We start from the raw sequence: 22239 nt of genomic DNA on the forward strand, positions 1-22239 counted from the left end.
AGAGTCGCTTGATCCATAAATGTGTCACGACCATTCTTTAGAACCCTCTTGGATCAGCATTCTTTTGGGCATGTATTATTTTGGGCCGTGACACATGGTCTAATGCTATAGGAAGACTTTTTGGCTATTGAAGTAACATGCTCGATACTTTATTGAAAAATGAAACTGATATAGAAAGAGAAGATGGACAAATTGAGGTAGACGCCTCATGAGGATGTCTTGGTATAGTCGAAGGTTAGCTACGATGCCTTAAGTACAAATCTTTCTCGATATAATATGCTTCTTCATCCACGATGACATGACATTTCCCTAAAGCTATTATAGATAATGTGAATGATAAGTTGTGTATGAGAGCATTACTTTTCAGTTCAAATTCATTCTTGGGATGGGGATGCATTATTGCAGCCTTCTATCAAGAAGCTGACAGAGAAGCTGTAAAGGTCAGTCATTTTGCAATTTCAGAAATCCATGAATTAAGCAACAGATCAAACAACTTCAGACATCACCAAAAATCCCTGCATGCACAGGATCCATTTTTGAAATGATGAAATCTATTCACATCCCTAACAATAAATTCTCTTTCCACAATCTCACTAATAATCTTGAAGGCCTCATGACAAGCCCCGCACATTCTCAAGTTCTTCATTATTCTCATGGTAACCCATTTTGGGGTGCTTATCAGGCCAAAAGCCAAAGCCAGTCTTTCACTGTGCAAGCTCACTATTTCCTCTTGACCCTCCTCTTCCACTTCCACAAACACTAATCCCTCAATCCCACCCATATATCCCTTCACCTTCATCTTTCCCTCCAATTCCTTCAGCAAACTCACCACTTCGTTGCGCCTTGGACACCGTAGATCTCCAGCAGAGAATACATATGTCATATTCTTAATCTCGATCCAACTGCAACCGCGTGCCTTATGAACTCCTGCATGCTTCATGCGAAATCTAAGACCATGAGCATTCTTCCAATCGCCAACCATTGCATGAGCATTAGAAAGCATAACATATGCACCAGAAAGTTGCTGATTCGACTTTATTAACCAGTTACTCGCTTCTGTGGCAATCTCGACCCGTCCGTGTAGCCTACTTGCCGATAGAAGAGATCCCCACAAGAGAGCTCCCTCTTCAGGCCTCACCTGGATAGATTTCGCCAACTCATAAGCCTTGTCAAGTCGGCCTATTCGACCAAGCATATCAACTACACATGTGTAATGCCTCGCGTCTGGGATTATTCCATGTTTTTTAGGCATGAATTCCAAGATCTCGAGGCCATTGTCAACAAGTCCCGAGTGGCTACATGCATGCAGTATCCCGAGAAAGGTGACGTCGTTGGGTTTTACGCCTCTATCAACCATCTCTTCCAACAGTCCTAAGGACAACATGCCGAGTCCATACTTCGCGGCACCCACGATCATGGAGGTGTAGGGAACGACAGACGGATTCTCCATCCTCCTGAAAACTTTCTCGCAGTAACTGAAATACCCGCACTTGGCATACATGTCCACCAATGCACTTGCAACTACATCATTAGCCTCGTGACCGTAGCGAATCACTGCTCCATGAGCAATCCTCCCCGAGACAAGCGAGCCTGAGCTCGAACAAGCATTCACAACACTAGCCAGCATGAAATGATTCGGAAAACCCAATCTCAAATGATTGAACTCCCAAAATAGACGAAGCGCCTCTCTGCCTTTTCCGCTCTGTGCATACGCCGCGATCATCGATGTCCAGGAGACGATATTCTTATCGACCATCAAGTCGAAAACCCGCCTGGCCTCATCAACTTCATTGCACTTCCCATACATGTCCACCAGCGAAGAGCACACCACGACATTACCCCGCAGACCAAACGCCTCGACGTGGGCATGAATTCTTTTACCCATCCTAAGGTCGGCAAGAACAGAGCAAGCCTTGGCCGCAGTCGTAAGAGTGAACTCATTAGGCAACACCTCGCTCCCCCTCATCCTCCCATATAACCAAAGAGCCATCGCGGGTCTGCCGGCTGCAATGTACCCGGCCATGAGCGAAGTCCACGACACCACGTTCGGTTCGGGCAATTCCTCGAACACCCGGCGGGCGTGCTCGATTTCCCGCAGCTCGACATAGCGGTTGATGAGCCGATTCGCGGCGGCGGTGTTGCCAGGGATGCCGGATTTGAGGGCGCGAGCGTGTGTCGAGAATGCAGCGCAAAGATCGTTGCTTTGCCGGAGTTTCCGGGCGTGGAGTGCTCTGCCGTGGAACTTCGACAGTTGAATTTGGCGCCAACGGCGAGAGTTCTTCAGGGCAGAGAGGAGATTCCCCGCGAACGACGTCGTCTTCATATGCAAAGACGCCTCCCAAAGTTCAACTCGCTTTGCATACTCTTCTTATAACGTCAGAAGGTCGACTGACACGACGCCGTTTTTAGACGTGTATTGTAATTTAAATCGAATTATTTTTGTATCGGCTACACGTATATTTTTTTGCTTTTTAGAGGAACATAGATATAAAAAGTTGCTAATGTCAACTTACTAACAAAATTTCCTGCCACCTATCGATGAAACTTGACTTGTGATTTGGGCTGAGTGGACAACATCATAGAATTCTACCCGTTTTATCCATCGTGCTTTTGTATGGTTTTTCTCGAATTGCGAGATCACGACTTTAAAGTAGGAGGAAGCATAAAACATCGTTGACTTTCTTTTAACGAATTGGAATGTATCTTTTATTCAATCCGAAAGAACTTTTGAATACCATGATTGGTCGGTCGAATAATAAAATCCCAAAGAGCTTTTGGATGAAACGGTCGGTCGAATCATTAAAGCAGCAAAACCGTGTGGAATTCTCTCGCATTGAATTGTTGCGACGAGAATGGGTCTAGGAGGGAATGTTACGAATTGGAAAATATGAAAAGGCAAAAAGTAAAAATAGAAAAGAGGCAAAAGATGGAGGACCACTAAGCTAGGTCAAAATTAGAGACCTAACTCAGGTTAAATCATGTACAAGCGCCAATAGCCTCCAGAGAGGTCATCATCAACCACCTCAAAAAAAGGAGTCGGAAAGGGCAGTCCATCCCTCAGGATCTGAAAGAGGCCAAAAGCAATAATTTTGTAGTTTACAAACTCACATGCACCCAAACCCCCAAAAAGAAAAGATAAGAAAAACCCCTCTTCAGAGATCATGTAAGCTATAATTGGTGCATGTTTGAGAGAGAGAGAGAGAGAGAGAGTGTGTCCTTTAGCTGTGATGCTGTGATTTTTTCACTTCACTTATGCCTTCTAAATTGGGTCAGAGCAGACATGGATCTTGCTTTAACTTAGGACTAGGACTTGTAATTCAACTCTCTGTCGATCATGCAAGTTGGCCACGTTATGCACACTGCCCTTCAACTAGAGGAGGAAGAAGACAAAATGAAGAGGGGGGAGGGAGAGAAAGGGAAAGAAAGAAAAGAGAGAGTGAGGCCCACTAGTGCAGGGTCCAATGATATACGACTTCACTACAAGACAGCCTCTTTTGTTCCTCTGTACTGATCTGAAAAAGAGCCAGGACCATCTCCCGTGGTTTTCTCGAATGCAAAGAATTTCAGTAACGTCACTTGTACTCGTGCCCCTAGTCGTTTCTTCAGCCACTCTCTTTTTCCCCACATTCACCCGCCCACTGCATTTTAAATTAGGAGGAATCTACGACCATCATGCATACAGGAAAACTTTCGCATTCCATTATCATTGTGTTTTCAACTTGTCATTATTCTATACATTTAAATGCAAGCGTACTCGTCATCGTTGCTCAAGGTTCCGAGTTCGAATCGCTGCACTTATGAATCCTCTAGGGAACGTTTCTGGGTGCAAATTGTCCGATGTGTATCAGATGATGAGATGGTCACATCAAGTGAGAGACTAGTTGGTTGCCAATTGGTATCGGAAACCCCATGTAATGACATGAAAACAATGCAAAACTTCGCCAGGTGAAAGCATTCAGATCGAGTATCCGTTTGCTCAGCTTGCCCCCGTGAGAATTATGTATCAGTTTTAAAGAGCTTTTGGTTGTATACATCTGGTTAGCTCAATAATTGCCTTAGGAGTCCTGACGAGAAGTTCCCGAAGAAAGGGACAAAAAAGGAGGGACCCTGAATTGGGGGAGGTAGCACTAGTGGTACTAATGGTACACACGTTATAGAGCAAAAGAGAAGGGCATGATGACAGTAACACTAGATTTGGTCTTACAGAGATGGAGATACCTGTTAGTTACTCAAGAAGGGCCCTGCCTTCTATCACACCACTCATAAGAGGAAAAGATAAAGAGTCTGTCATCAGAGCCAAGTGAAAGCCACTCACTCACTTGTACCAGAAGATTCCATTTTCAAGAGGGCGTGGACTTCCTCAATTCTTGACCATGTTCATTTCACCCGTGGGGAAATATCACAATACGAGAGAGAGAGAGAGAGAGAGAGAGAGAGAGAGAGAGAGAGAGAGAGAAATGAATCAAGAATGCTGTAGGCTGGTACATATGACGAGATACCAAGAATGATTGATGATGCTGTGACGTATCTCACACATGGTGTTAGTCTTGTCCTAATGAACCAGACCTGCATTAGAACAACTCCTTGTTGGTCGATGAGCAGATTTCTACTTAGTCTGAGGATAGCAAGGGTCCAATGTCCGCTGGATCTACACATGGAAAGCAACAAATGAGGAGAAGAAAAGATTGATCCAGGAATATCTGAGATCAGCAGTATCCAAGCAACTGCATGAATTGAGGTTGAGCATACTGAATTAGTCTCTTTTGTCAATGTTTCCCAATCAACCAAAACGAAAACAATGTAGTGGTGTCACTTTTTCTCCACTCTCTAACAATTGATTGGTCATAGAAAAGGATCAAAGGTGAAGGAGAGTAATATCATGATGTGGGAAAGGAAGACAGTTGCAAACTGCAAAACTTCAATTATGAGTCATTTTTGCCGAAAGCTATTCTTCATCTTTCATAATTCCAAACCCTCGAGCAGTTATCATACCCATCTGAGTTGGGAAGAACCTGTCTTATAGTGAGACCGATTTCTTCTGTGGCATGTATACCTCTTTGGCCTAATCAAAGTTTGAAACAAAATGTTCGTGCCAAATGGCAGGTAACTGAAGCGGAGGTCTATAATGGTATTGAAAGTTAGAAAAGGTGATTAAATCTCCGACTACGTAAAACATGAGGTTTCTTTAATTCTGCTTGGGGCTGTGGTGGCTGCAGTCACGGTCTTGTGGTATAGTTGATGGTTGGAGCAGTGCCGCCGGCAGAGTGAGAGCAGTACAACTAGGCAGAGCCTCAGTCACTATTCATAATAGTTAAGATATTCTGGCCTACATCTTTTGGTTGATCCTGCAATCCTAATGGAATTAAGCTATATAGTTCCTTGGTTCAAGGACAACCAAGCATCGCGACTGACATCATCACAGCAAGACCAATGTAGCACACGTAAGTAGACTATGCTAAAGTGCTGCCGAATTGGTCCCGCACACCATGAATAAACAGAGCCCATAAAAGTGCAGGCATGTTGCATTTCCCTCCATCTATAAATTCAGACCCTTCATGGTTTAGACCTTCATACCCAGAGCTTTAAAAAAAGTTGAACAAAACTCATTGCCATCTCTGTAACCATTCGATGTCTCCTGTACCTATTACTCCAATCAAGGTCGGTCACGTAGACGATGTTCAAGAACTCAGAAGGTCTAAGCCTATGAAAATCCCCACGAGATTTGTCCGGGATATAGATGAGAGACCAACTCTAGAGACTGTCGCTCTGCCTCCACCTTGTGAAGTTCCAGTTGTTGATTTGTCTAAGCTTATGAGTGGAACAAAAGATGTGAGCAACGCTGAAATATCACTACTTGCAGCTGCCTGCCAGGAGTGGGGATTTTTTCAGGTACAAATGGAAATAATTTTTTCCACTTCTTTAGCAGTTGCAAGACGTTTATACATATCCTCAACATTTTTGTTGCTCTGCTAGGTGGTTAATCACTGTATTGATTTGGGTGTGTTCGAGAGAATAGAGGAGGTGGCAAAGGATTTCTTCATGCTGCCTCTGGAGGAAAAGCAGAAATACCCAATGGCTCCAGGAACTGTTCAGGGGTATGGTCAGGCCTTTGTGTTCTCTGAAGACCAGAAGCTCGATTGGTGCAATATGTTTGCTCTTGGCATCGAACCAAAGTTCATTCGGGATCCAAAGTTATGGCCTAAGAGTCCACCTGAATTTAGGTAATGATGACAGTACTAATTTGTTAGTCAGTCCTTACTTCCACGCTTGCAAGTTTCCTGATGGTCAAAGCTTATTTTTCAGCGAACTTGTGGAGACTTATTCAATGGAAGTAAGGAAGCTGTGCCAGAGTCTGTTGAAATATATAGCCACAGGCCTTGGGTTGAGAGGTAACATGTTCGAGGAGATGTTCGGGGTAGCCGTGCAAGCCATCAGGATGAATTACTACCCTCCCTGTGCGAGGCCTGATCTTGTCCTCGGTTTGAGTCCTCATTCGGATGGAAGTGCTCTGACCGTACTGCAGCAAGATAAAGGTGGCTCGGTAGGGTTACAGATACTCAAGGACAATAAATGGGTGCCAGTTCAACCTATTCCGAATGCTTTTGTGATCAACATTGGTGACACGATTGAAGTAAGAAACCGGGCCCTCATTTTCATGTTAATCTTGATCTAGGCATTAAAATAGGCTTTTTGACCGAAAGAGTTTATGCAGGTCCTCACGAACGGAAAGTACAAGAGTGTGGAACATAGAGTCGTGACTCATAAGGAAAAGGACCGTCTATCAATCGTTACGTTCTATGCCCCCAGCTATGACGTAGAGCTCGGCCCAATGCCAGAATTTGTGGACAAGAGCAACCCATGCAAGTATAGGAGATACAATCATGGGGAGTACAGCAAGCATTATGTGACCAACAAGCTGCAAGGGAAAAAGACCCTCGAGTTCGCTAAGGTTCAAATCGAGAACTCAAGTTGAAAGCGGCCCCACTTAGTCCGCCACCGTAGGGTTTCCTATAATTGGAGGAGGCGTAGACTGGTACCTTGTAAATTACCGTCTGTCTGTATTGCTTCAGTTAGTCACTGTATATGACATAGCAACTGCTCATGTGGGACGGTGTTTTGTAGCAGAAACAGATGTAATCATTTGCGAACAGTATGGTTAGTGGGAGTTATTGCCGATATGTAAAGTATCATTAATGCTGAAAATGAGTGGGGTCTTATGATAAAAAACTTTTTGCCTTTGACATTCTCCATATTAGTGAGTCTATGAGGTTTGATCCACTTGCACCATTAAGGAGGAAACGCAATGTAAAGCACGACTGTTGCTTTTTGGCCTACCAGATTGCCAATATTGAAAAAAGCATCAAATGACGATAATACCACAGACATCGAGACAAAAGAATATTTTCAATGGTATATACGTTAAGCACCATTAAGCACCATCCTCTGAAGTAAAACTGAACTGCATGAGTACCCATCTAGTTTACAGCAAAATCGTACAGAGGCTAAAATAGGAGAACCCATCTGAGCATAGGTGTTAAGCTGACCAGAAACAGAACCAAATTGACACAGTTAATAATGGAGATCTTTCATTAGATTAAGCTCAAGTTATGATAGACCTCGAGAAGGTCACGGGGGAATTCTGATATACACTTCATGATTAAGAATGATCGTGCGGAGCTAATGTAGATTCTATGGTTAAGAAGATTGACATTATTAACCCAGAAGTGCTTCTATTTGCCATTGAATTTCAAGACTCTTTTTGTTAGCATCCAATTTGCATAGTTGAAGTTCGAGTCGAAATTTCTCTCTGTTCAGCAAGATTCCACCATCAAAGTTCAGGGATGATGAAATAATTGATTGTAACTGACCCTAACATGATTAAGCCAGCAATTGCTTTTTTTATACTCAGTAGTTATTCAAGACTTAAATACTAGGGCCATTGGCAAAATAACAAGGATTGATGCATAAAAATATAAAGTGAGAACATATTGTAAACAATCATTGCCTAATTTTAGAATTCATCGAATTCAATTAATTAAAGACGGAAACTTTAATGGAACAATGTGAAGAAAGATTTATGGGGTTATGGGAAGCAAAAGGAATCCAACACACCATTTAGGATGTGTTTAACGTTGCTACACTGCAAGCAGATTTTGAATGGCTTCCTAAAATTAAGCGTACTGATCTGGTATAATATAGGAACCGTAACAAAATTGAATAGAGATTGGCTTCCTGTTCCATTGTATCTTCCTCACAGTATCTCGCCTTATTTGTCTTTTCTCGGTTTGCTTATATCATCGCCTCCGTGAGTTTTGAGTGAGTTCATTCATTCCATCAATTTGTTTTTTCTTTTCCACCCAAATGGCTCAGCCAGTCGGGAGGAACGGCTTTTCCTCAGTGGAATGATGAAAAGGGAGAGCCCACAATCATATGTTGAATCTTTAGTTGTTCATATTATTGGTGCCCAGGGAAGCACTAACCGAGCAACTTGAGCGTGGGCTTCGCTGATTCTTAAGCTGAAATGATGCTAGTGTCGAAGCAAATTGAGCATAAAAACAAATACCGGAGAACCGTCTGACATGGAGGTTCACAAGAAACTTATGAACAAAGCAAGCTACTATACTCAGTGGCAATGTCCCACCTCAGAGCTCAGCTCACACCAAGTACTTTAAAATATGCACACAAAGATCAATTCAGGAGACATAACAAGCAATTGAAATGATGATGCAATCAGCAAAATGAGCAGGAATGGAAAAATCAAATGCACTTGAGGAAGAAAGGGGATGATGATGCCATGCAAACAAGAAGAAAGTGGAGGAATATAAAAATTGTATTATTCACCTAAAACAAAATTGCTTCAAATGATTACCTCACTGCCCATTGTTTCATCAGAGCCTGCGTGCAACAAGAATCTAATTTCTCCCATCAATTTCTCTGTAAATTATTAAGACAGTCACTGTGAACTCTAGATGCATTTTCATCATCAAAAGTACAGGGGGGAAGAAATATTCAAAAAAATCCCGTGTTCAGATCCATGGATCTTTATATTTGGATTAATCTGCCACTTTTATGCAGCTTTACTTGATGGCATGTAGATGGTGCTATCTGAGCATAACGGAAATATGGAGCAGAACGAGGATAATGCATCCCTAAGCATGTTACACGAATGAACAAGCTATAAAAAGTGTCTTTTTAATTGGTAACGAGGTGGGAATGACTGACCATCGCTGCCTACCCTATTGACTACTACTAAAAGTATCTGTACTGGTCTATCTCCTTAATTTCAATCCACATGAAGGGTTTCCACTTGCAGCTTGTAATTCAACGGGAAGGGAGAGTAATAAAAACAAAAATCCCAATTGGGAATATTAAATTAAGAACTTCAAATGTCACGGTTTGATCTTGATGGGACCACAAGGGAGTTGAAACTCTGGAACCCCATGTCTGAGGAGCATAGAAGATCTTCGAAGCCAAAGAAAGGTTTGACTCGTGTTGATGGGACTATGACAAGCACTAAAAATATGATTTTTTTTCATTAAACAAGAGTGCTCAAAGCAAAGTGTCGTTTGTTAATAACTTGCCACTGCATCTGGGAACTTCATCCCCCCCCTCCATTTCTCCCCTTCACTTTTCCGTTTATACCTTTGTGTTTTTGGGGGGTGAGATCAGCAAGCGGGTCCCAAATTCAATGCTCAAGAATGGAACTTTTCACAAGTTGCAAATGCCTAACCTCGCATTTAGATGTTAGTCTTGTTTACGATCCCCTTCAGAGCACTTGTTGAGCATGTGCTAAGCATGCTTAACAAGAAACATTTCGATTTTCATTGAAAAATTGATGATATGAGAAAAAATAAAGAAAAGCAGTGCGCCATCGTCCAGTGTTGTTGAGAATTCTGGTTCAATTTGGAGAGGAGAGAACTTTGACTACTGGAAGTAGTACTTGTTGCGGGAGACAAAAAGAGCTTTAGAGCAAGGAATTGCTGGGGCTGGTCCTTTTCTTTGTGAGTTGAAATTGAGTGACTTGTAATCTTGTCACACAGAAAAGCATGTGAAGATGGCCGTCTATTTTGCTTCATTCCCTACCGTCTGCACTCGCGCACGCAACATTAAAAAGGCACTTTCTTTTTCTCTTTTTTGGCATGTTGTTCACGCGTGTTCACTGAATCTTCTAGTAGCAAGCGATCCCAAATTCTTCACGCACAAGATCTCCCCCACACTACAATCCAGTGAGGACAAAATAGCTGACCATAACCTTTCGATTCTCCCTTTGAGTGATTTGATGAGAGGCGTGTTAGGCTTGCACCCTGATTTCTTTGTTCATGTCAAACTCCAGTGCTGTCGACATCATGGCATGAGATCGTGACAACGAGAAATGCAAGACGGAAGCTTTCATGTTAATACACGAGGAAAGGCTCCCGCTGTTTATTAAATGACTATAGTACTTCAAAATTTATTAAATTAACAACAATAATAACCGTAAAGGATTAAGTAATCACAATAACAAAATGGAAAGATTGAAAGTTTCTATTTCTTTAAAAAAAAATAAAAGCCACAAAAATTGTTACAAGACTATCGGTATTGATCATAACGTTGATGCTTTATTCCATTACTGAATATTTTTTCGTTGTTCATTTGTGTACAAATATAATTTCCCCTGAACCATTATCATAAAGAGTTCACAACTTTAACCGAAGAAATTCCCTAAAAAAGCTTGAACTGCAAATTTTTATCTCACAAGGAGTTTTTAGGGGTGTAACTTTAAAGTGACTTTTATTAATGGTATTCTTTTAAATTAGACTCTTCATCATTAAATTTATAGAAATACTCAAATCTTAGATGATTCTGGTAAAAAAGCGATGGACGTGTAAACTCTTCCGATTTGAACCACAAAAGAAGAAGAAACAATGGTTTAGGAAAGGTTGATAAAAACCAACATATTGATTGATCTATATTAAAGGTATATTTTTCTCTTTCATCAATCTCACGATTAATGAGGTCCCGACTAGAGCTATTGGACCAAGTAAGTTGTAAGGGTGAGGTATAGATCTATTTTAAGGGTGGAAATAGGCTGAGCCAATAAGAAAATGCTAGTTAAAATCAAAGGTGATCTTTAATATCAAGGTGGTTATTATGATTGAAAGATTTTATGAGAGATTATTTTCTTGTTGACCGCTACAATGGATTTGAGCTTAATAAACAGACGTAATGAATAAATATAATTTTTAAAGGTTAATATAGATATATAAATCTATCTAAAACTAATTTTTTAACTACAAAAAAGCATAAACTGATAACAGACGAATTTACCATAAATTAATTTTTTGACTATCAAAAACTCCAAATTTATACATTTGTGATAAATTTATTTTCCGTTAATTTCTATTATATTAGACTAATAGCGAAAAAAATCACAAACTGGGCAAACAGAGGGCGAAATCCTAATCTAGTCTACCCATTAATTGTCATTGTCATATAACTCAACAATTTGATAGAAAAATTTAATAAAAACTAAAGAAGGATAAATTTGTTACATGTGCACCAATTTAGAATTAGTAGTTAAAAAATTAGTTTTAAGTAAATTTATTACAAATATACCAACTGGAAATTTATATAACAGAGTCCAATGACATCCTTGTTAACTCCGTTTCCCCCAATAGCCATGATCCGTACAACTCAAGGTTTCCTTCATATATATATATTGAATCTTTCATCACCCTCAAATGTCTCTTTTTATTTAAAATGCCAAGGGGTGAATAGCAGTCTAGGTTCAACTCGAAAATTGTTTGGGAATCGGCCAATTTTCGAAATATGTGTGTAAAATTATGGGTTATCGGCTAGGTTAAGTTCGGGGGACGGTTGAACCTGTCAATTATGTAATAAACAAAATCACCATCTTTCTAGGTTGAACTGGTCGTGGAACCAATTAAGACTATTTCTCATCGGAAATTTTGCTTGGTTAACAACTAAAAAACTTAATGAAGCAAAGGGCTCTCATTCACTCCTCATCTTCTCCCTCTCTTTTCTTCTTCCTAGTTTTACCCAAAAACGAGAAATTCGAAAAAAAGAGCAAAGGAGAGCCTGTTTCACAAACGATGGCTTTTCTTTTCCCTCTCCAAGAAGCAACGGCGGAAAATCTCACAAGCAACTTCATGGAGCCCTTCAATTTGCCCTTCCCACAAAGCAAGAAGCTGCTAGTCATTGCTCAACAATCGTTAGTGGCGTGAATGCTGTAAGTGATCCCAATGATTAAGGGGGCACCTTCCTCAGTTCCCATCATCTCTCTGCCAATGCTTCTTGGCAACTAGTCAGCGTATTGACCTCGTGGTTCTTGCCACATTTGACTAATCACGATCTTCATTTCGACAATTTTTAAGCCAAGACAGCGAGAAACCGTGCCGTGTGGCCAAGTGCATTGCCAAACACTACTTGAAGACTCATTCAAAACCGCACCAGATCTCTCTGAAAGCTCTTTTCCACACAACATCGGGAGACATAACTTCACCCTTAGTGCTAAAGGCACTGATCTTGCTCTCAAATTGTCGGGATTTCCCGTGGTTTTTGATGGGATCATGGGGCTTTATAGGTCTACAGAAACTTCGCATAAACGAATCCGCATGAGTAAGGCGATGCACTCAAACCGATGTCTAACCTGACATTTTGATCGAATTGTTGAAGTTTACTTCACCATCACATATACAAAGACGAAGTACCATAAAATTACCCTCCCATGATAAACCCGTATAAAACAAAGCTGTAAAACACCTAGTTGCAGCTCCAGTTCGGAAGATAAGAAAGTTAGAAATCGGAAATGACAACTTGTGTTAAAACAAAGTCTCATTCTTAAATTTTTGGGACCAAGGATAAATCAACCCGAAAACATCACTAGTCATTTGGATGCTCGCAACCAGCCGAAGATGATGGAGGGTCCCGCTCCAAGTAACAGACCAAACCAATCACTACATGATATCTTCCAGGACGGGTGCATATTCTTTAACCATTCGTACTTGGCTCTCAAGGCAAAATATAGAGAGACTTTTAGCTGGTGCACTCACATTTAATTAAGTGGAAGAGGTGCAGGTGGACAAAGGTTGTGCAAACCTCTGGAAGGAAAATGATTGAACACCTCCATCACTCCCATATCTGCAGAAATTTCTGTAGCTGGACCAACCAACTAGCACTTTTTCACGCAAGATATCTTAACAAATTAGGATTATCTTTGTCCCTCTCCAAATAGTCCCGAGTGATCAAATCTTCTATTCGCTTTTTGATCGCCTTGAAATCAGGCTGCAATGGACAAGTTCACAGTTAATAAAGATAAGCCAAAATTTGCAACAGAGATTGGCCAAAAAACATAACTAAGGGAGAAGATAGAGATCATCAGAGACCTTAAACATCCGTCCTAACTGCTCGACACATTCCATAACCAGCTGCTGATAACCTAAAACTTTTCGACTCTTCATGATGCGCACAATTGATGCATCTATGGCATAGCGCCGATCCTTATCCACGTCTTCAATTACTTTCTTTTTCTCGTCCACAGGTGGGAGTGGAATCTGATGATTGGCAGATTGCAGTCATTTCACTGCATAGGAAGTGAAAGCTAAGGAAAAAATATTAAAAAATGTCGAGCAACAATAGATACCTTGATCCTCCTCATTTTGTCCGTGAATTTTGCATTAAATTCAAAGTGATCGGTTGATAATATCGTCTTCGTGTTTGGCTCTTTATTAAGAATTTTGTACTTGGCACATGACAAAGAGTGCAGAAGTCTAACGACATCGTCATCGCTCAGATTTAACTGGTTCATGATCTCTGAATAACTCAATCTCTCTGAAGTGTTGAAAAGCAGCAAAGCAGATGCCTATCCATAGAAAACAACAAAAAGATTAAACCCATTTGCATCACTTTGTGCTATGTAACCCCTTCTATCTATCCTGGTGACTGCGGAGGGGGCAACAAAAGGAAAAGAGAAGGGCCGAAAAGAGGTTGAACAATTCCATTCAAGAAACCTGATAAGTTGTGACTATCAGCTCCATGGTTTTTGGTTCAAATTTTCCAATGATGTTACAAGTACCCAAGGAGTATATCCACGTTAGTTTTCTGTGTTTCGTCTTCGTCTGATAGAATTCCTTGAAAACTTCGACACACCTTACCTACATTGACACAAAAACAAAAAAAAAAATGATATGAGAAACTCCTGCAAAAAGCAATTTCTTGTGAGGCAACAAAGGGGGGAGGGCCTACACAGAGACTTGTACAGGGCTACACAAAAGTAGACCTGCACGCCCACCATACAGAATTATTTCCTGAAGAAACAGCGAAAGATAAAAAAGGCTGACATGCATACCATCTCTGCTGGAAGGTTCAAATCAAAAGATTTGTAGCTTGGCCAGAAGCCAGTTGTCAGAACAGTAACCGTCAAGTCAATCCCAGGATTTGCATTAGGATTGTTGCTCTGATACTCTTCAAAATTGGCTTGGTTTTCCCTTGCCAATGTCAAATCTGTCACCTGAAAGAAGAGTGATTCAGCAAATTGTGGAACTAGCATCAAATATAGCGGAAGTCAGTCAAGTCAATCAGCAGGGACGACTAGGGCAACCAACCATTCCCTCCATCTTTGAGGTGAATTGACCACCGCATTGTTGCTTTAGCTTGGTCAAAATACTTCTCTCATGATCATCATTAGCACTCTTATCAAAAAGAAGCCGCCTTGCAAGCTTTTTCCTGCCAGAGTTCACCAAAAGCTGACTCTGTCAATATGTTTTGCCCACAGAGAGCTTCTGATTGCAGGCAAGAAATAGTGAGAGATGGTTAAAAAGTAACCTATAGAACTCAGCAAATAGATCTTTGTCACTGATATAGGCAAGCAGCTTCACCACCTGTGCAATGATCAAAGATAAAGGACTCAGGAGAAGTAGAATGTAATGTGATTAGCTCAATAGGGGTCTTAGTGCAGAATAATACCTTTTCAAGTGTTTCCTCAATCGCTTCATCACTCAACTTCTCACTGCCACCTTTCTTTAGTATATTGTCACAGAAAGTGGCCAGCAGTTCTGCACTTGAGCTTCCACCGACTCCCTTATTGCAGAAGACCTCGAAAGCCTCCTTTAGAGCCTATAGAAGAGCAGAGAACTCGACATTAAGCATAAACACGGGATGCCCAGAGGCAGAACCAGCAGCAGCAGCACACCTTATGAAAAAGATTGTGGTTCTGGAAACAATCGTTGACATATGCTAGGTACTTATCATGTAATTCAATCACTTTCCTCACAAAAACCTGCAAAACGTACACCTATATAAGCTTCCTGTCAATATTCAGCCTCCTTTATACAAAGTAAGATATGAAAAAACCAAATAAAATTACTTGTTCTTGCAGACCAATCACATCCTTCTTCTCAGCCTGCAAATAAACCAAGAGTCATCAGATCACCACTTAAAAAATAACAAATAAACCAACTGTTCAATGAGATCTTGAAGTGGATTGCAGTAGATCAATGCAACTATGCAGTGTGTACATGTAACAGTTTTCCAGCTATCCAGTTACCAGTGAAAGTGTGAAACAATGCTTAGCACCGACAATCTCAATTCTAATTTTATAGGCCAGAGAGAGAAATTCAGGAAAATGGAGTTTCCAAGCTACTAATATGCAATGGTGCAACAGGACGCTTTAATGGCCAGTTTCAGTGGCCTTAGTTCAAGTCTCTCACTCCAACTTCAGAGTTTCAGGCTACGCATGATAAAATTTATATTTCTTGATTTTCGTTTCCGTTCTCCATAACGGGTTGGGAACAGAAATCTGTTTGGTAACGCAATTTGATTTCTCTATTTCTGAAACAGATTTCTATTCCGAAATAAATTTGAAGAAGAAATCGGAAGCTAAAATTTTAGCTTCTCGGTTCGAAATAGAAATTGAAAAATTGATTTACGGCTAAAAATCAATTTACTGTTCCCAGAAATTTTGTCATACGCACATTCAGACCGAGCAATTATGTGCATGCATGCCCCTTTTATCCTTCAATCCTCGAAACTCACTTCACCAAGTGATAAAAAATAAATGCAGATGGTGCATGCAAAACATGCCTGCTAATATAAAAAAAATATGAAAATATTAGTGGCTATCACCGCTAGAGTACAATCCTGGACTCAACTAGGGGTGTCAACGATTTGGTTTGGTTTTTTTGAAAACCGAATCGAACCGAATTGAATGTTAAAAAAACTTCCGAACCGAACCGAATGAAACCCGAACCAAACCGAAATTTTGGTTCGGTTCGGTTCAGTTCGGTTTTTTGGTTTTTGATTTTCAACTTTTAGTTTTCAGCTTTTGCATTTGTTTTTTTTTTTTTTTTTTGGTTTCCAAGAAATAAGCTCTTATTGGTTTGTCGGTTCGGTTCGGTTAGGTTAACCAATAAAAACCAATAAAAACAATTTCAATTTTTAATGAAAACCGAACCGAAAAAGTTGAATTTTTCAGTTTAGTTTTTGATTCAGTTTTTGACACCCCTAAACTCAACGTTTCCTCTCCTTTGCAGGGTGTTTGCAGCTCATCAGGTCAGTACTTCATTCTATTCAGATTTACTGGGCTAGTGTATTTATCCTACCTTGCTCGGTCCTCAATCATATAGAACAGATATTTTGACAATTTCGGTGGAAGGGCCCGAAATTAGGCGCCAGTGGAGATAAAGTTGCTTGGAAAGATGTTTGCTTGCCCAAAAATGAGGGCGGCCTGGGTATTTGTACTATTCGTGAAAGTAATAAGGCTGCCATGCTCAAACATATTTGGTTCCTCTTTACTGATGAAGAGTCTTTGTGGTGCAAGTTGATACAATCTACGTTCTTAAAGGACAAAAACTTTTGGATTGCTGCACACCCTACTTTGTGTTCTTGGGCATGGAAGAAGTTGCTGGACCTTCGTGAGAACTTTCAGCAGCATTTGAAATGGCGTATTGGTAACAACCTATCAGTTTCCTTTTGGTTTGATCCTTGGCACCCGAGGGGCCCACTCTACAGGTCCTTCTCGAATTCGGTAATTTACCGTTTAGGAATAGCTCGGCTGGCTTCGGTTGCTGAAGGTCTCTCTTGCATGGACCCCTTATCACTTGTTTCTACCTCTCTTGCGAACTAGGGAGAACCTCTCCTGGTGCTTAACCATGAGAATGACTGCCTCCAATGGCTTGGTCATTCCTTGGGTAGATTCACTACTGCATCAGCTTGGAACTCAATTCACCCAAGAGGTCAGTCGGTGCCATGGTCATCTTTTATATGGAGTTCTTCGCTGCCTCCTCGCTATCAAACTCTACTTTGGCTGATCACTTGCAACTGACCGCCAACCCAGGTTTCTTTACTTTCTTATGGCAGAATCCCTTATGCAGTATGTGCATTCTGTTCATCCTGTCCGGACCCGATAGATCACTTGTTTTTTGGCTGTCATATAACTGGAAGTCTTGCCTTGTATTGGGCAGCAAAATGTAACTTTGCTTGGCAAAACAAATCTTGGTTGGAAAATTTAGATTGGGCTACCAACAATATTATTGATCGAAGCTTTCACCAGTCTTTGACTCGTTTTGCATTTGGAGCTTTATGCTACATCATTTGGAAAGAGAGGAACAACATTATCTTCCGTAATCAGACCCTCTACCTCCCGGCTTTGAAGATGCACTTGCACAAGGCTATCAAGGATAAGGCTTTGACCTTCAAACATGTTCCAGACACTCCTAGGAACAGAAGACTACAACGAAGCTGGGGTTTCCATTCGTCTATTTTTGATTGATGTTGGTTGCCCCTTTTCCGTTTGTTGGTTTTGGCTTCCTTTGTTTAGTTCGCCTTTTGTTTCTCTTTTTGGAACCACAGCACCCTTACACTCTTTTTGACTCTACTGTCTTCTTGAGTGTCTACCTGTTGTAGGTGCCGCGCCTCCTTTCTTGTATATCCTTCTGGCATAGTCTATACAATTCTTACCCTTACCAGAAAAAGAAAAAGAAAATCCTATAGGATGTGCCAAATTAAGTTCAAATAGGAGCATGCATTAGATGACCTCTAATCACCTCTTAAACTTGCTTTCTCATGACTAATTAAAAACAATGACCAAAATGGTTCATCATGAAGTGTCTTCTGTTTTTCCAAATCAGAGAGGTGTATCAACACACATATAAATGCCTCTATTCGTTTGTGATATATGTTTCACAAAATGTTTACAATCCTGTCACTTCACTGTGTTGACTTGTACTCTTTCTGTGATTTTACTAAAGATGAAGTGCCTTCTCGGATACTAAAATCCATAATCTACTAGTAAAAATCCTCAGAGGTGAGTGAAATAGGATTTCCTTCAAAGCAGACAATTTTCTAACACTTACTAAGATTCTATACCTTATGAAGCTTTATAAAAGCATGCACTTTAGCAGTTTGAAAAGCTAAACAAGTACAAGAATCATAAAAAATGTGCATACCTTCTTGTTGCTTGCTGCATCTTCAGCTTGTTTGACCAAGGCCGTACCTTCAGCAGTAACATGCTGTGCAATATAACGAAAATAAGTTTGAGAAAACATAAAAAAATCTACTTCCCTAGAGAAAGCACGAGTCCACAGTTAATTACCTGTTTAAATATATTTGCAACAGGATCCAAGCCCCTAGGTATTTTAGAAAACAGCCTGAACATTCTAGACAAGTCCTCCACCTGAAAAACAAACATTTGAGTCAGCAATAAAGCATCTCCCTTTACACAAACTATAAGTTCCAAATGGGAAAATATCAAGTAGAGCAAAGAAACCACCTTATCATCTCTAAGCAATGCATGACATCCAGAGTAATCTTTTTCAAGTAGTTGGTTTGCATAGACAGACAATAGTTCATGTTGAACTTTCTGCAGAAAACAGGAAGTAAAACTTGCAAATCAGACTTGATAGACTGAATAAAAATGTTAATCCGCAACTCCATCCAGAATTCTCATCTCAAAAGTACCACCAATTACCAACCTCAAGTAACTTCGTTTCACTACTTGAATGCAGGTAATGAGAAACCCTGTCTCTCTCACGTTTTAAACACTCTTCAGCCTGTGATTGCCAATAACATGGATTAATAACGATAGAAACTATCCGCTGCAACATTTCAGACTAATGGTATAAAGTGTAAGCATTGCCTTCAGCATGTAATCTGGACAAGAGTCTTCTAGTATCCAAATTGAAGCCTTCCTAGAATAATAGGCAGCAGTATCTTCAAGCAGTGATGCTTCAAAGTCACTTTCATAACGATCCATTTGTCCCATCCCAATTTCAACAAATATATCCAAAACATTCTTCAGTAAAGCTCGGTCAATTTGTTCTCCCTCACGTTCTTGATCAATCTAATCAAAATTCAAGCCAGTATAAGAACTAACGAGATTTCTAGAATTAGAAAACCTGTCAAGAATTAGAGGGGATTGTGTATGATCATACCAGAGAGATAACAGCATCCCTCACTTTTGCAAATAACTCCCTGTATACCTGAAAACATCATCAATGAAATGAACTGGTCAATAACATATGAAAAATAATAAAGTGAAACTGCAGCAAGCGTAATTCTGGCATATTTCAACCATGAACTTTTCTGTGGATGCTCAGCAGAAAGATGACATCACACACGATAGGTCACTGAAGACGTACCAGATCACGAAAGCAAGTCAGGCCAACTTCATTAAGGGGCGGCAATGATCTTCGAGCAATGAAGTACCGATCCAGATAATGGAAGAAACGAGATAACCACCTAACCATCACCTTATGGTTTGCCCACCTTTTAACAAGTTCTCTCAGCATAAACTCATCATGCTTCTCCCTCAGTGACGGCAATACCTAAATCAAAGACAGACCTCGAAATTAATGGAGATAAAATAATCAAGAACCCAAAGCATATGTTGTAAACAGTAAAAAGTTTGTATTCCAACCAGGAAGGGTTAATTATGAAACTTCTAAGCCTTATATTCTCAGGGAAGGATGTCCATGTCATGAATACTACCATCTCTGTTTCAACCATCAGGGTGATTAAGTATGATTGAAATAGTTTCTACCTCTAAAAGGAATGATTAAAGGAAAGGGAGAAAGCTTCATATGGCATTTCAAGAGGTCAACAAGGACTTCACAAGTACACCGATTTCATTCCTTATCTTCATCAGAAGAGTCAATTAATCAGTCACACTAATTATATCAGATTTACACCAAATAACTAATTGGTGTAATAGAAAACACTTCTTGGTGGATATTGAATTTATGAACAACTCTTGGTTATTTCTCATGTTGCACAAGGAGACAGCATTCAAATTTGATCACTTCATTTTAGAGTACATGGCTTCTTGATAGCTCTGCCATATAACTCAAAACTTATTGCTCATTAGTGTTGTACTTTTCTCAGATCATTTCGAATTGATGATTTTATCTTGGCATAGTATTCCTACTTCAACTACAAAAAAAAAAGATCCAGTTTTTCACTGGAAAAAGGAGTTTCCATCATATCTAAGAATCTGATGCCTTTTTGCTATGAAAGTTTTTCTGGTCAAAAATTTCTTCTCAATCATTCACAATCCCCAAACCTCAATCATTGGAACAAATGCCCACTAGCACCTCAAAACTAGCATTAATTTTGAGGAACATCACCTGGAACATTTTTTTAACATACATTAATGGCAACTCTTTGTGCTCATAGGCTATACGATAAACAGATGGAACTTCAATATCCAGAGCAGTTTTAAACTATCACCATATCTTGCATATTTCTCATATACCCACATGAAACTACATGAAAAGCGCCCAAACAACACAGTTTCTAATCTCTCACCATTGAAGTGATATACTCTTCAAAGGATTCTCTGTATTTGTCGTACAGTTGCTGGGAGTAGTCGTGAGGAGGCTTTTGAGTACACATATTGTAAATCGTTCTGCAGATAACATCAACAAAGTCAACAACTGTCGACAAAAGATACGATCATGCAGCTCGGCGAGCAGGCATGCGTGGAAAAGGAGCAGACGAGAGGGGCTAAATACGTGTAAAGCATTATGTAGTCTTCCGAGTTGAATTGGGTCTCCCCGAGCCCCTCGAGGAGGTTCTTCAGCTTTGTGATGCCCTTCTGCATGAAATCCCATCCTTGCTCTAGGTCGATGGTCTTCCTGTCGTTCATCCTTGTAGAGCCACAACTCAACTCTTAAATTCCTCTGCAGGAAGAAGAACAAATCCACAGGCTAAGAATCCCGCCAATGCACAACCACCAACAACACTAAAACCCGCAAAGGTGGGCAACGTAAGACGGGCAACAACAAGCTTTCCATTTCGTAGAGCACCGATGAATAACCGCAAGCCCTCCCCGAAATTAAACTCCATGCGTTCAAGCCCTAATCAAAACCATCATCACTCCCCAAGGAGAAGCCTCCTCGTCCCACCACATCCCCCCACACGCTTCCTTCCTAACGCCAGCACAAGAGACACGAAGCGGGAAGCCTCCCCCCGCCGGCCCACCGCCACCACCGCACCAAGCCAACCAAACGACTCCCAGACGCAGCGGCGGCAATCGCCTAACAGATCACGGCCGCGACCGAAATAGAACTCGCGCAGCAACGAGAATGGAGGCAACCCTAAGAAGCGGCGGCTGGAGCTCCGCCGGTGCGGCCGAATCCAAAAGGAGGCAAAAGAAACGCGGAAGAAGATGCAACTACAGACGGACGACGACGCCGGCGACGCAGCGCCGCGCGGACGGAGGAGGAGAAGAGCCCGACCTGATTCGTTGGAGCGGCGATAGGAGGAGGAGGAGGAGGCGGCGATCGGAGCGGCAGGACCCCGCCGGCGCGACGGCGAAAGCGACGGAACGGGCGGAGCTCGTTCGCAATCGCGGCGAAATCCGGAGAGAGAAAGAGGGAAAGGGGAAAGACGACCGCGGCCAGTGGCCGGGCCTCTTCATTTTCTTGTACCACCTCCTAACCGGGCCTCTGCAGTCGTGATCAGAGCCTTTTAAGGAGCTGTCCAGTCCAAAGCAACAGGGGGAACTCTTAAGGAGCTGTCCAGTCCAAAGCAACAGGGGGAACTTTTGGAGGGCTGATTTTTATTTTTCATTATTTTTTATTTTTTATTTATTTCATCGCCTTACCTTTTATATTAAAGAAAAAAACTATCAAAAACCTCAAATTTTGTTCAAAATAATAAATTTATCCAAACTTTTTTTGTAACATGAAAAATCTCCAACTTTACAAACTATAACACATTTAGGTTGGTTTAGCATTTATAAGG

At 40.9% G+C, this 22239-nt stretch overlaps 3 protein-coding genes across 3 annotated transcripts; 1 reads left to right on the forward strand and 2 right to left on the reverse strand.

Annotated features, from left to right (window-relative positions):
- Positions 1-502: 502 nt before the first annotated feature.
- On the reverse strand, positions 503-2324 carry LOC104417504 (pentatricopeptide repeat-containing protein At4g15720). Its single transcript, XM_010028767.3, has one exon. It carries the CDS (start codon positions 2321-2323, stop codon positions 503-505), a length of 1821 nt encoding a protein of 606 aa, XP_010027069.2. The 5' UTR covers position 2324.
- A 3304-nt stretch (positions 2325-5628) lies between these two features.
- LOC104415118 (protein SRG1) lies at positions 5629-6976 on the forward strand. Its single transcript, XM_010026374.3, has 4 exons — positions 5629-5889; positions 5974-6221; positions 6304-6631; positions 6713-6976. The coding sequence occupies exons 1-4, from the start codon at positions 5629-5631 to the stop codon at positions 6971-6973; spliced, it is 1098 nt and encodes a 365-aa protein (XP_010024676.2). The 3' UTR covers positions 6974-6976.
- A 5651-nt stretch (positions 6977-12627) lies between these two features.
- LOC104415121 (cullin-1) lies at positions 12628-21906 on the reverse strand. The gene is made up of 20 exons (XM_010026376.3): positions 21732-21906; positions 21006-21173; positions 20800-20899; positions 19635-19820; positions 19428-19475; positions 19133-19336; positions 18969-19046; positions 18767-18856; positions 18590-18670; positions 18444-18506; positions 15365-15400; positions 15191-15277; positions 14965-15114; positions 14824-14879; positions 14604-14724; positions 14348-14509; positions 14010-14153; positions 13643-13861; positions 13386-13553; positions 12628-13284 (listed from the first exon to the last, which is right to left on the reverse strand). Exons 2-20 carry the CDS (start codon positions 21137-21139, stop codon positions 13183-13185), a joined length of 2229 nt encoding a protein of 742 aa, XP_010024678.1. The 5' UTR covers positions 21140-21173; positions 21732-21906; the 3' UTR covers positions 12628-13182.
- Positions 21907-22239: the final 333 nt, after the last annotated feature.

This window comes from Eucalyptus grandis, chromosome 8 (genome assembly GCF_016545825.1).
Source record: "Eucalyptus grandis isolate ANBG69807.140 chromosome 8, ASM1654582v1, whole genome shotgun sequence".
Lineage (NCBI taxonomy): Eukaryota > Viridiplantae > Streptophyta > Magnoliopsida > Myrtales > Myrtaceae > Eucalyptus > Eucalyptus grandis.

Excerpts from the sequence above, each read along its gene's own strand:
- LOC104417504 (XM_010028767.3), bottom strand. The coding sequence starts at position 2,323 with ATGAAGACGACGTCGTTCGCGGGGAATCTCCTCTCTGCCCTGAAGAAC.
- LOC104415118 (XM_010026374.3), top strand. The coding sequence starts at position 5,629 with ATGTCTCCTGTACCTATTACTCCAATCAAGGTCGGTCACGTAGACGAT. Across the intron at positions 6,222-6,303 it reads AAGAGTCCACCTGAATTTAG|CGAACTTGTGGAGACTTATT; the intron begins GTAATGATGACA and ends CTTATTTTTCAG. Across the intron at positions 6,632-6,712 it reads ACATTGGTGACACGATTGAA|GTCCTCACGAACGGAAAGTA; the intron begins GTAAGAAACCGG and ends GAGTTTATGCAG.
- LOC104415121 (XM_010026376.3), bottom strand. The coding sequence starts at position 21,139 with ATGAACGACAGGAAGACCATCGACCTAGAGCAAGGATGGGATTTCATG. Across the intron at positions 19,047-19,132 it reads GTCCAGATTACATGCTGAAG|GCTGAAGAGTGTTTAAAACG; the intron begins GCAATGCTTACA and ends TGGCAATCACAG. Across the intron at positions 15,278-15,364 it reads TGATTGGTCTGCAAGAACAA|GTTTTTGTGAGGAAAGTGAT; the intron begins GTAATTTTATTT and ends TACGTTTTGCAG.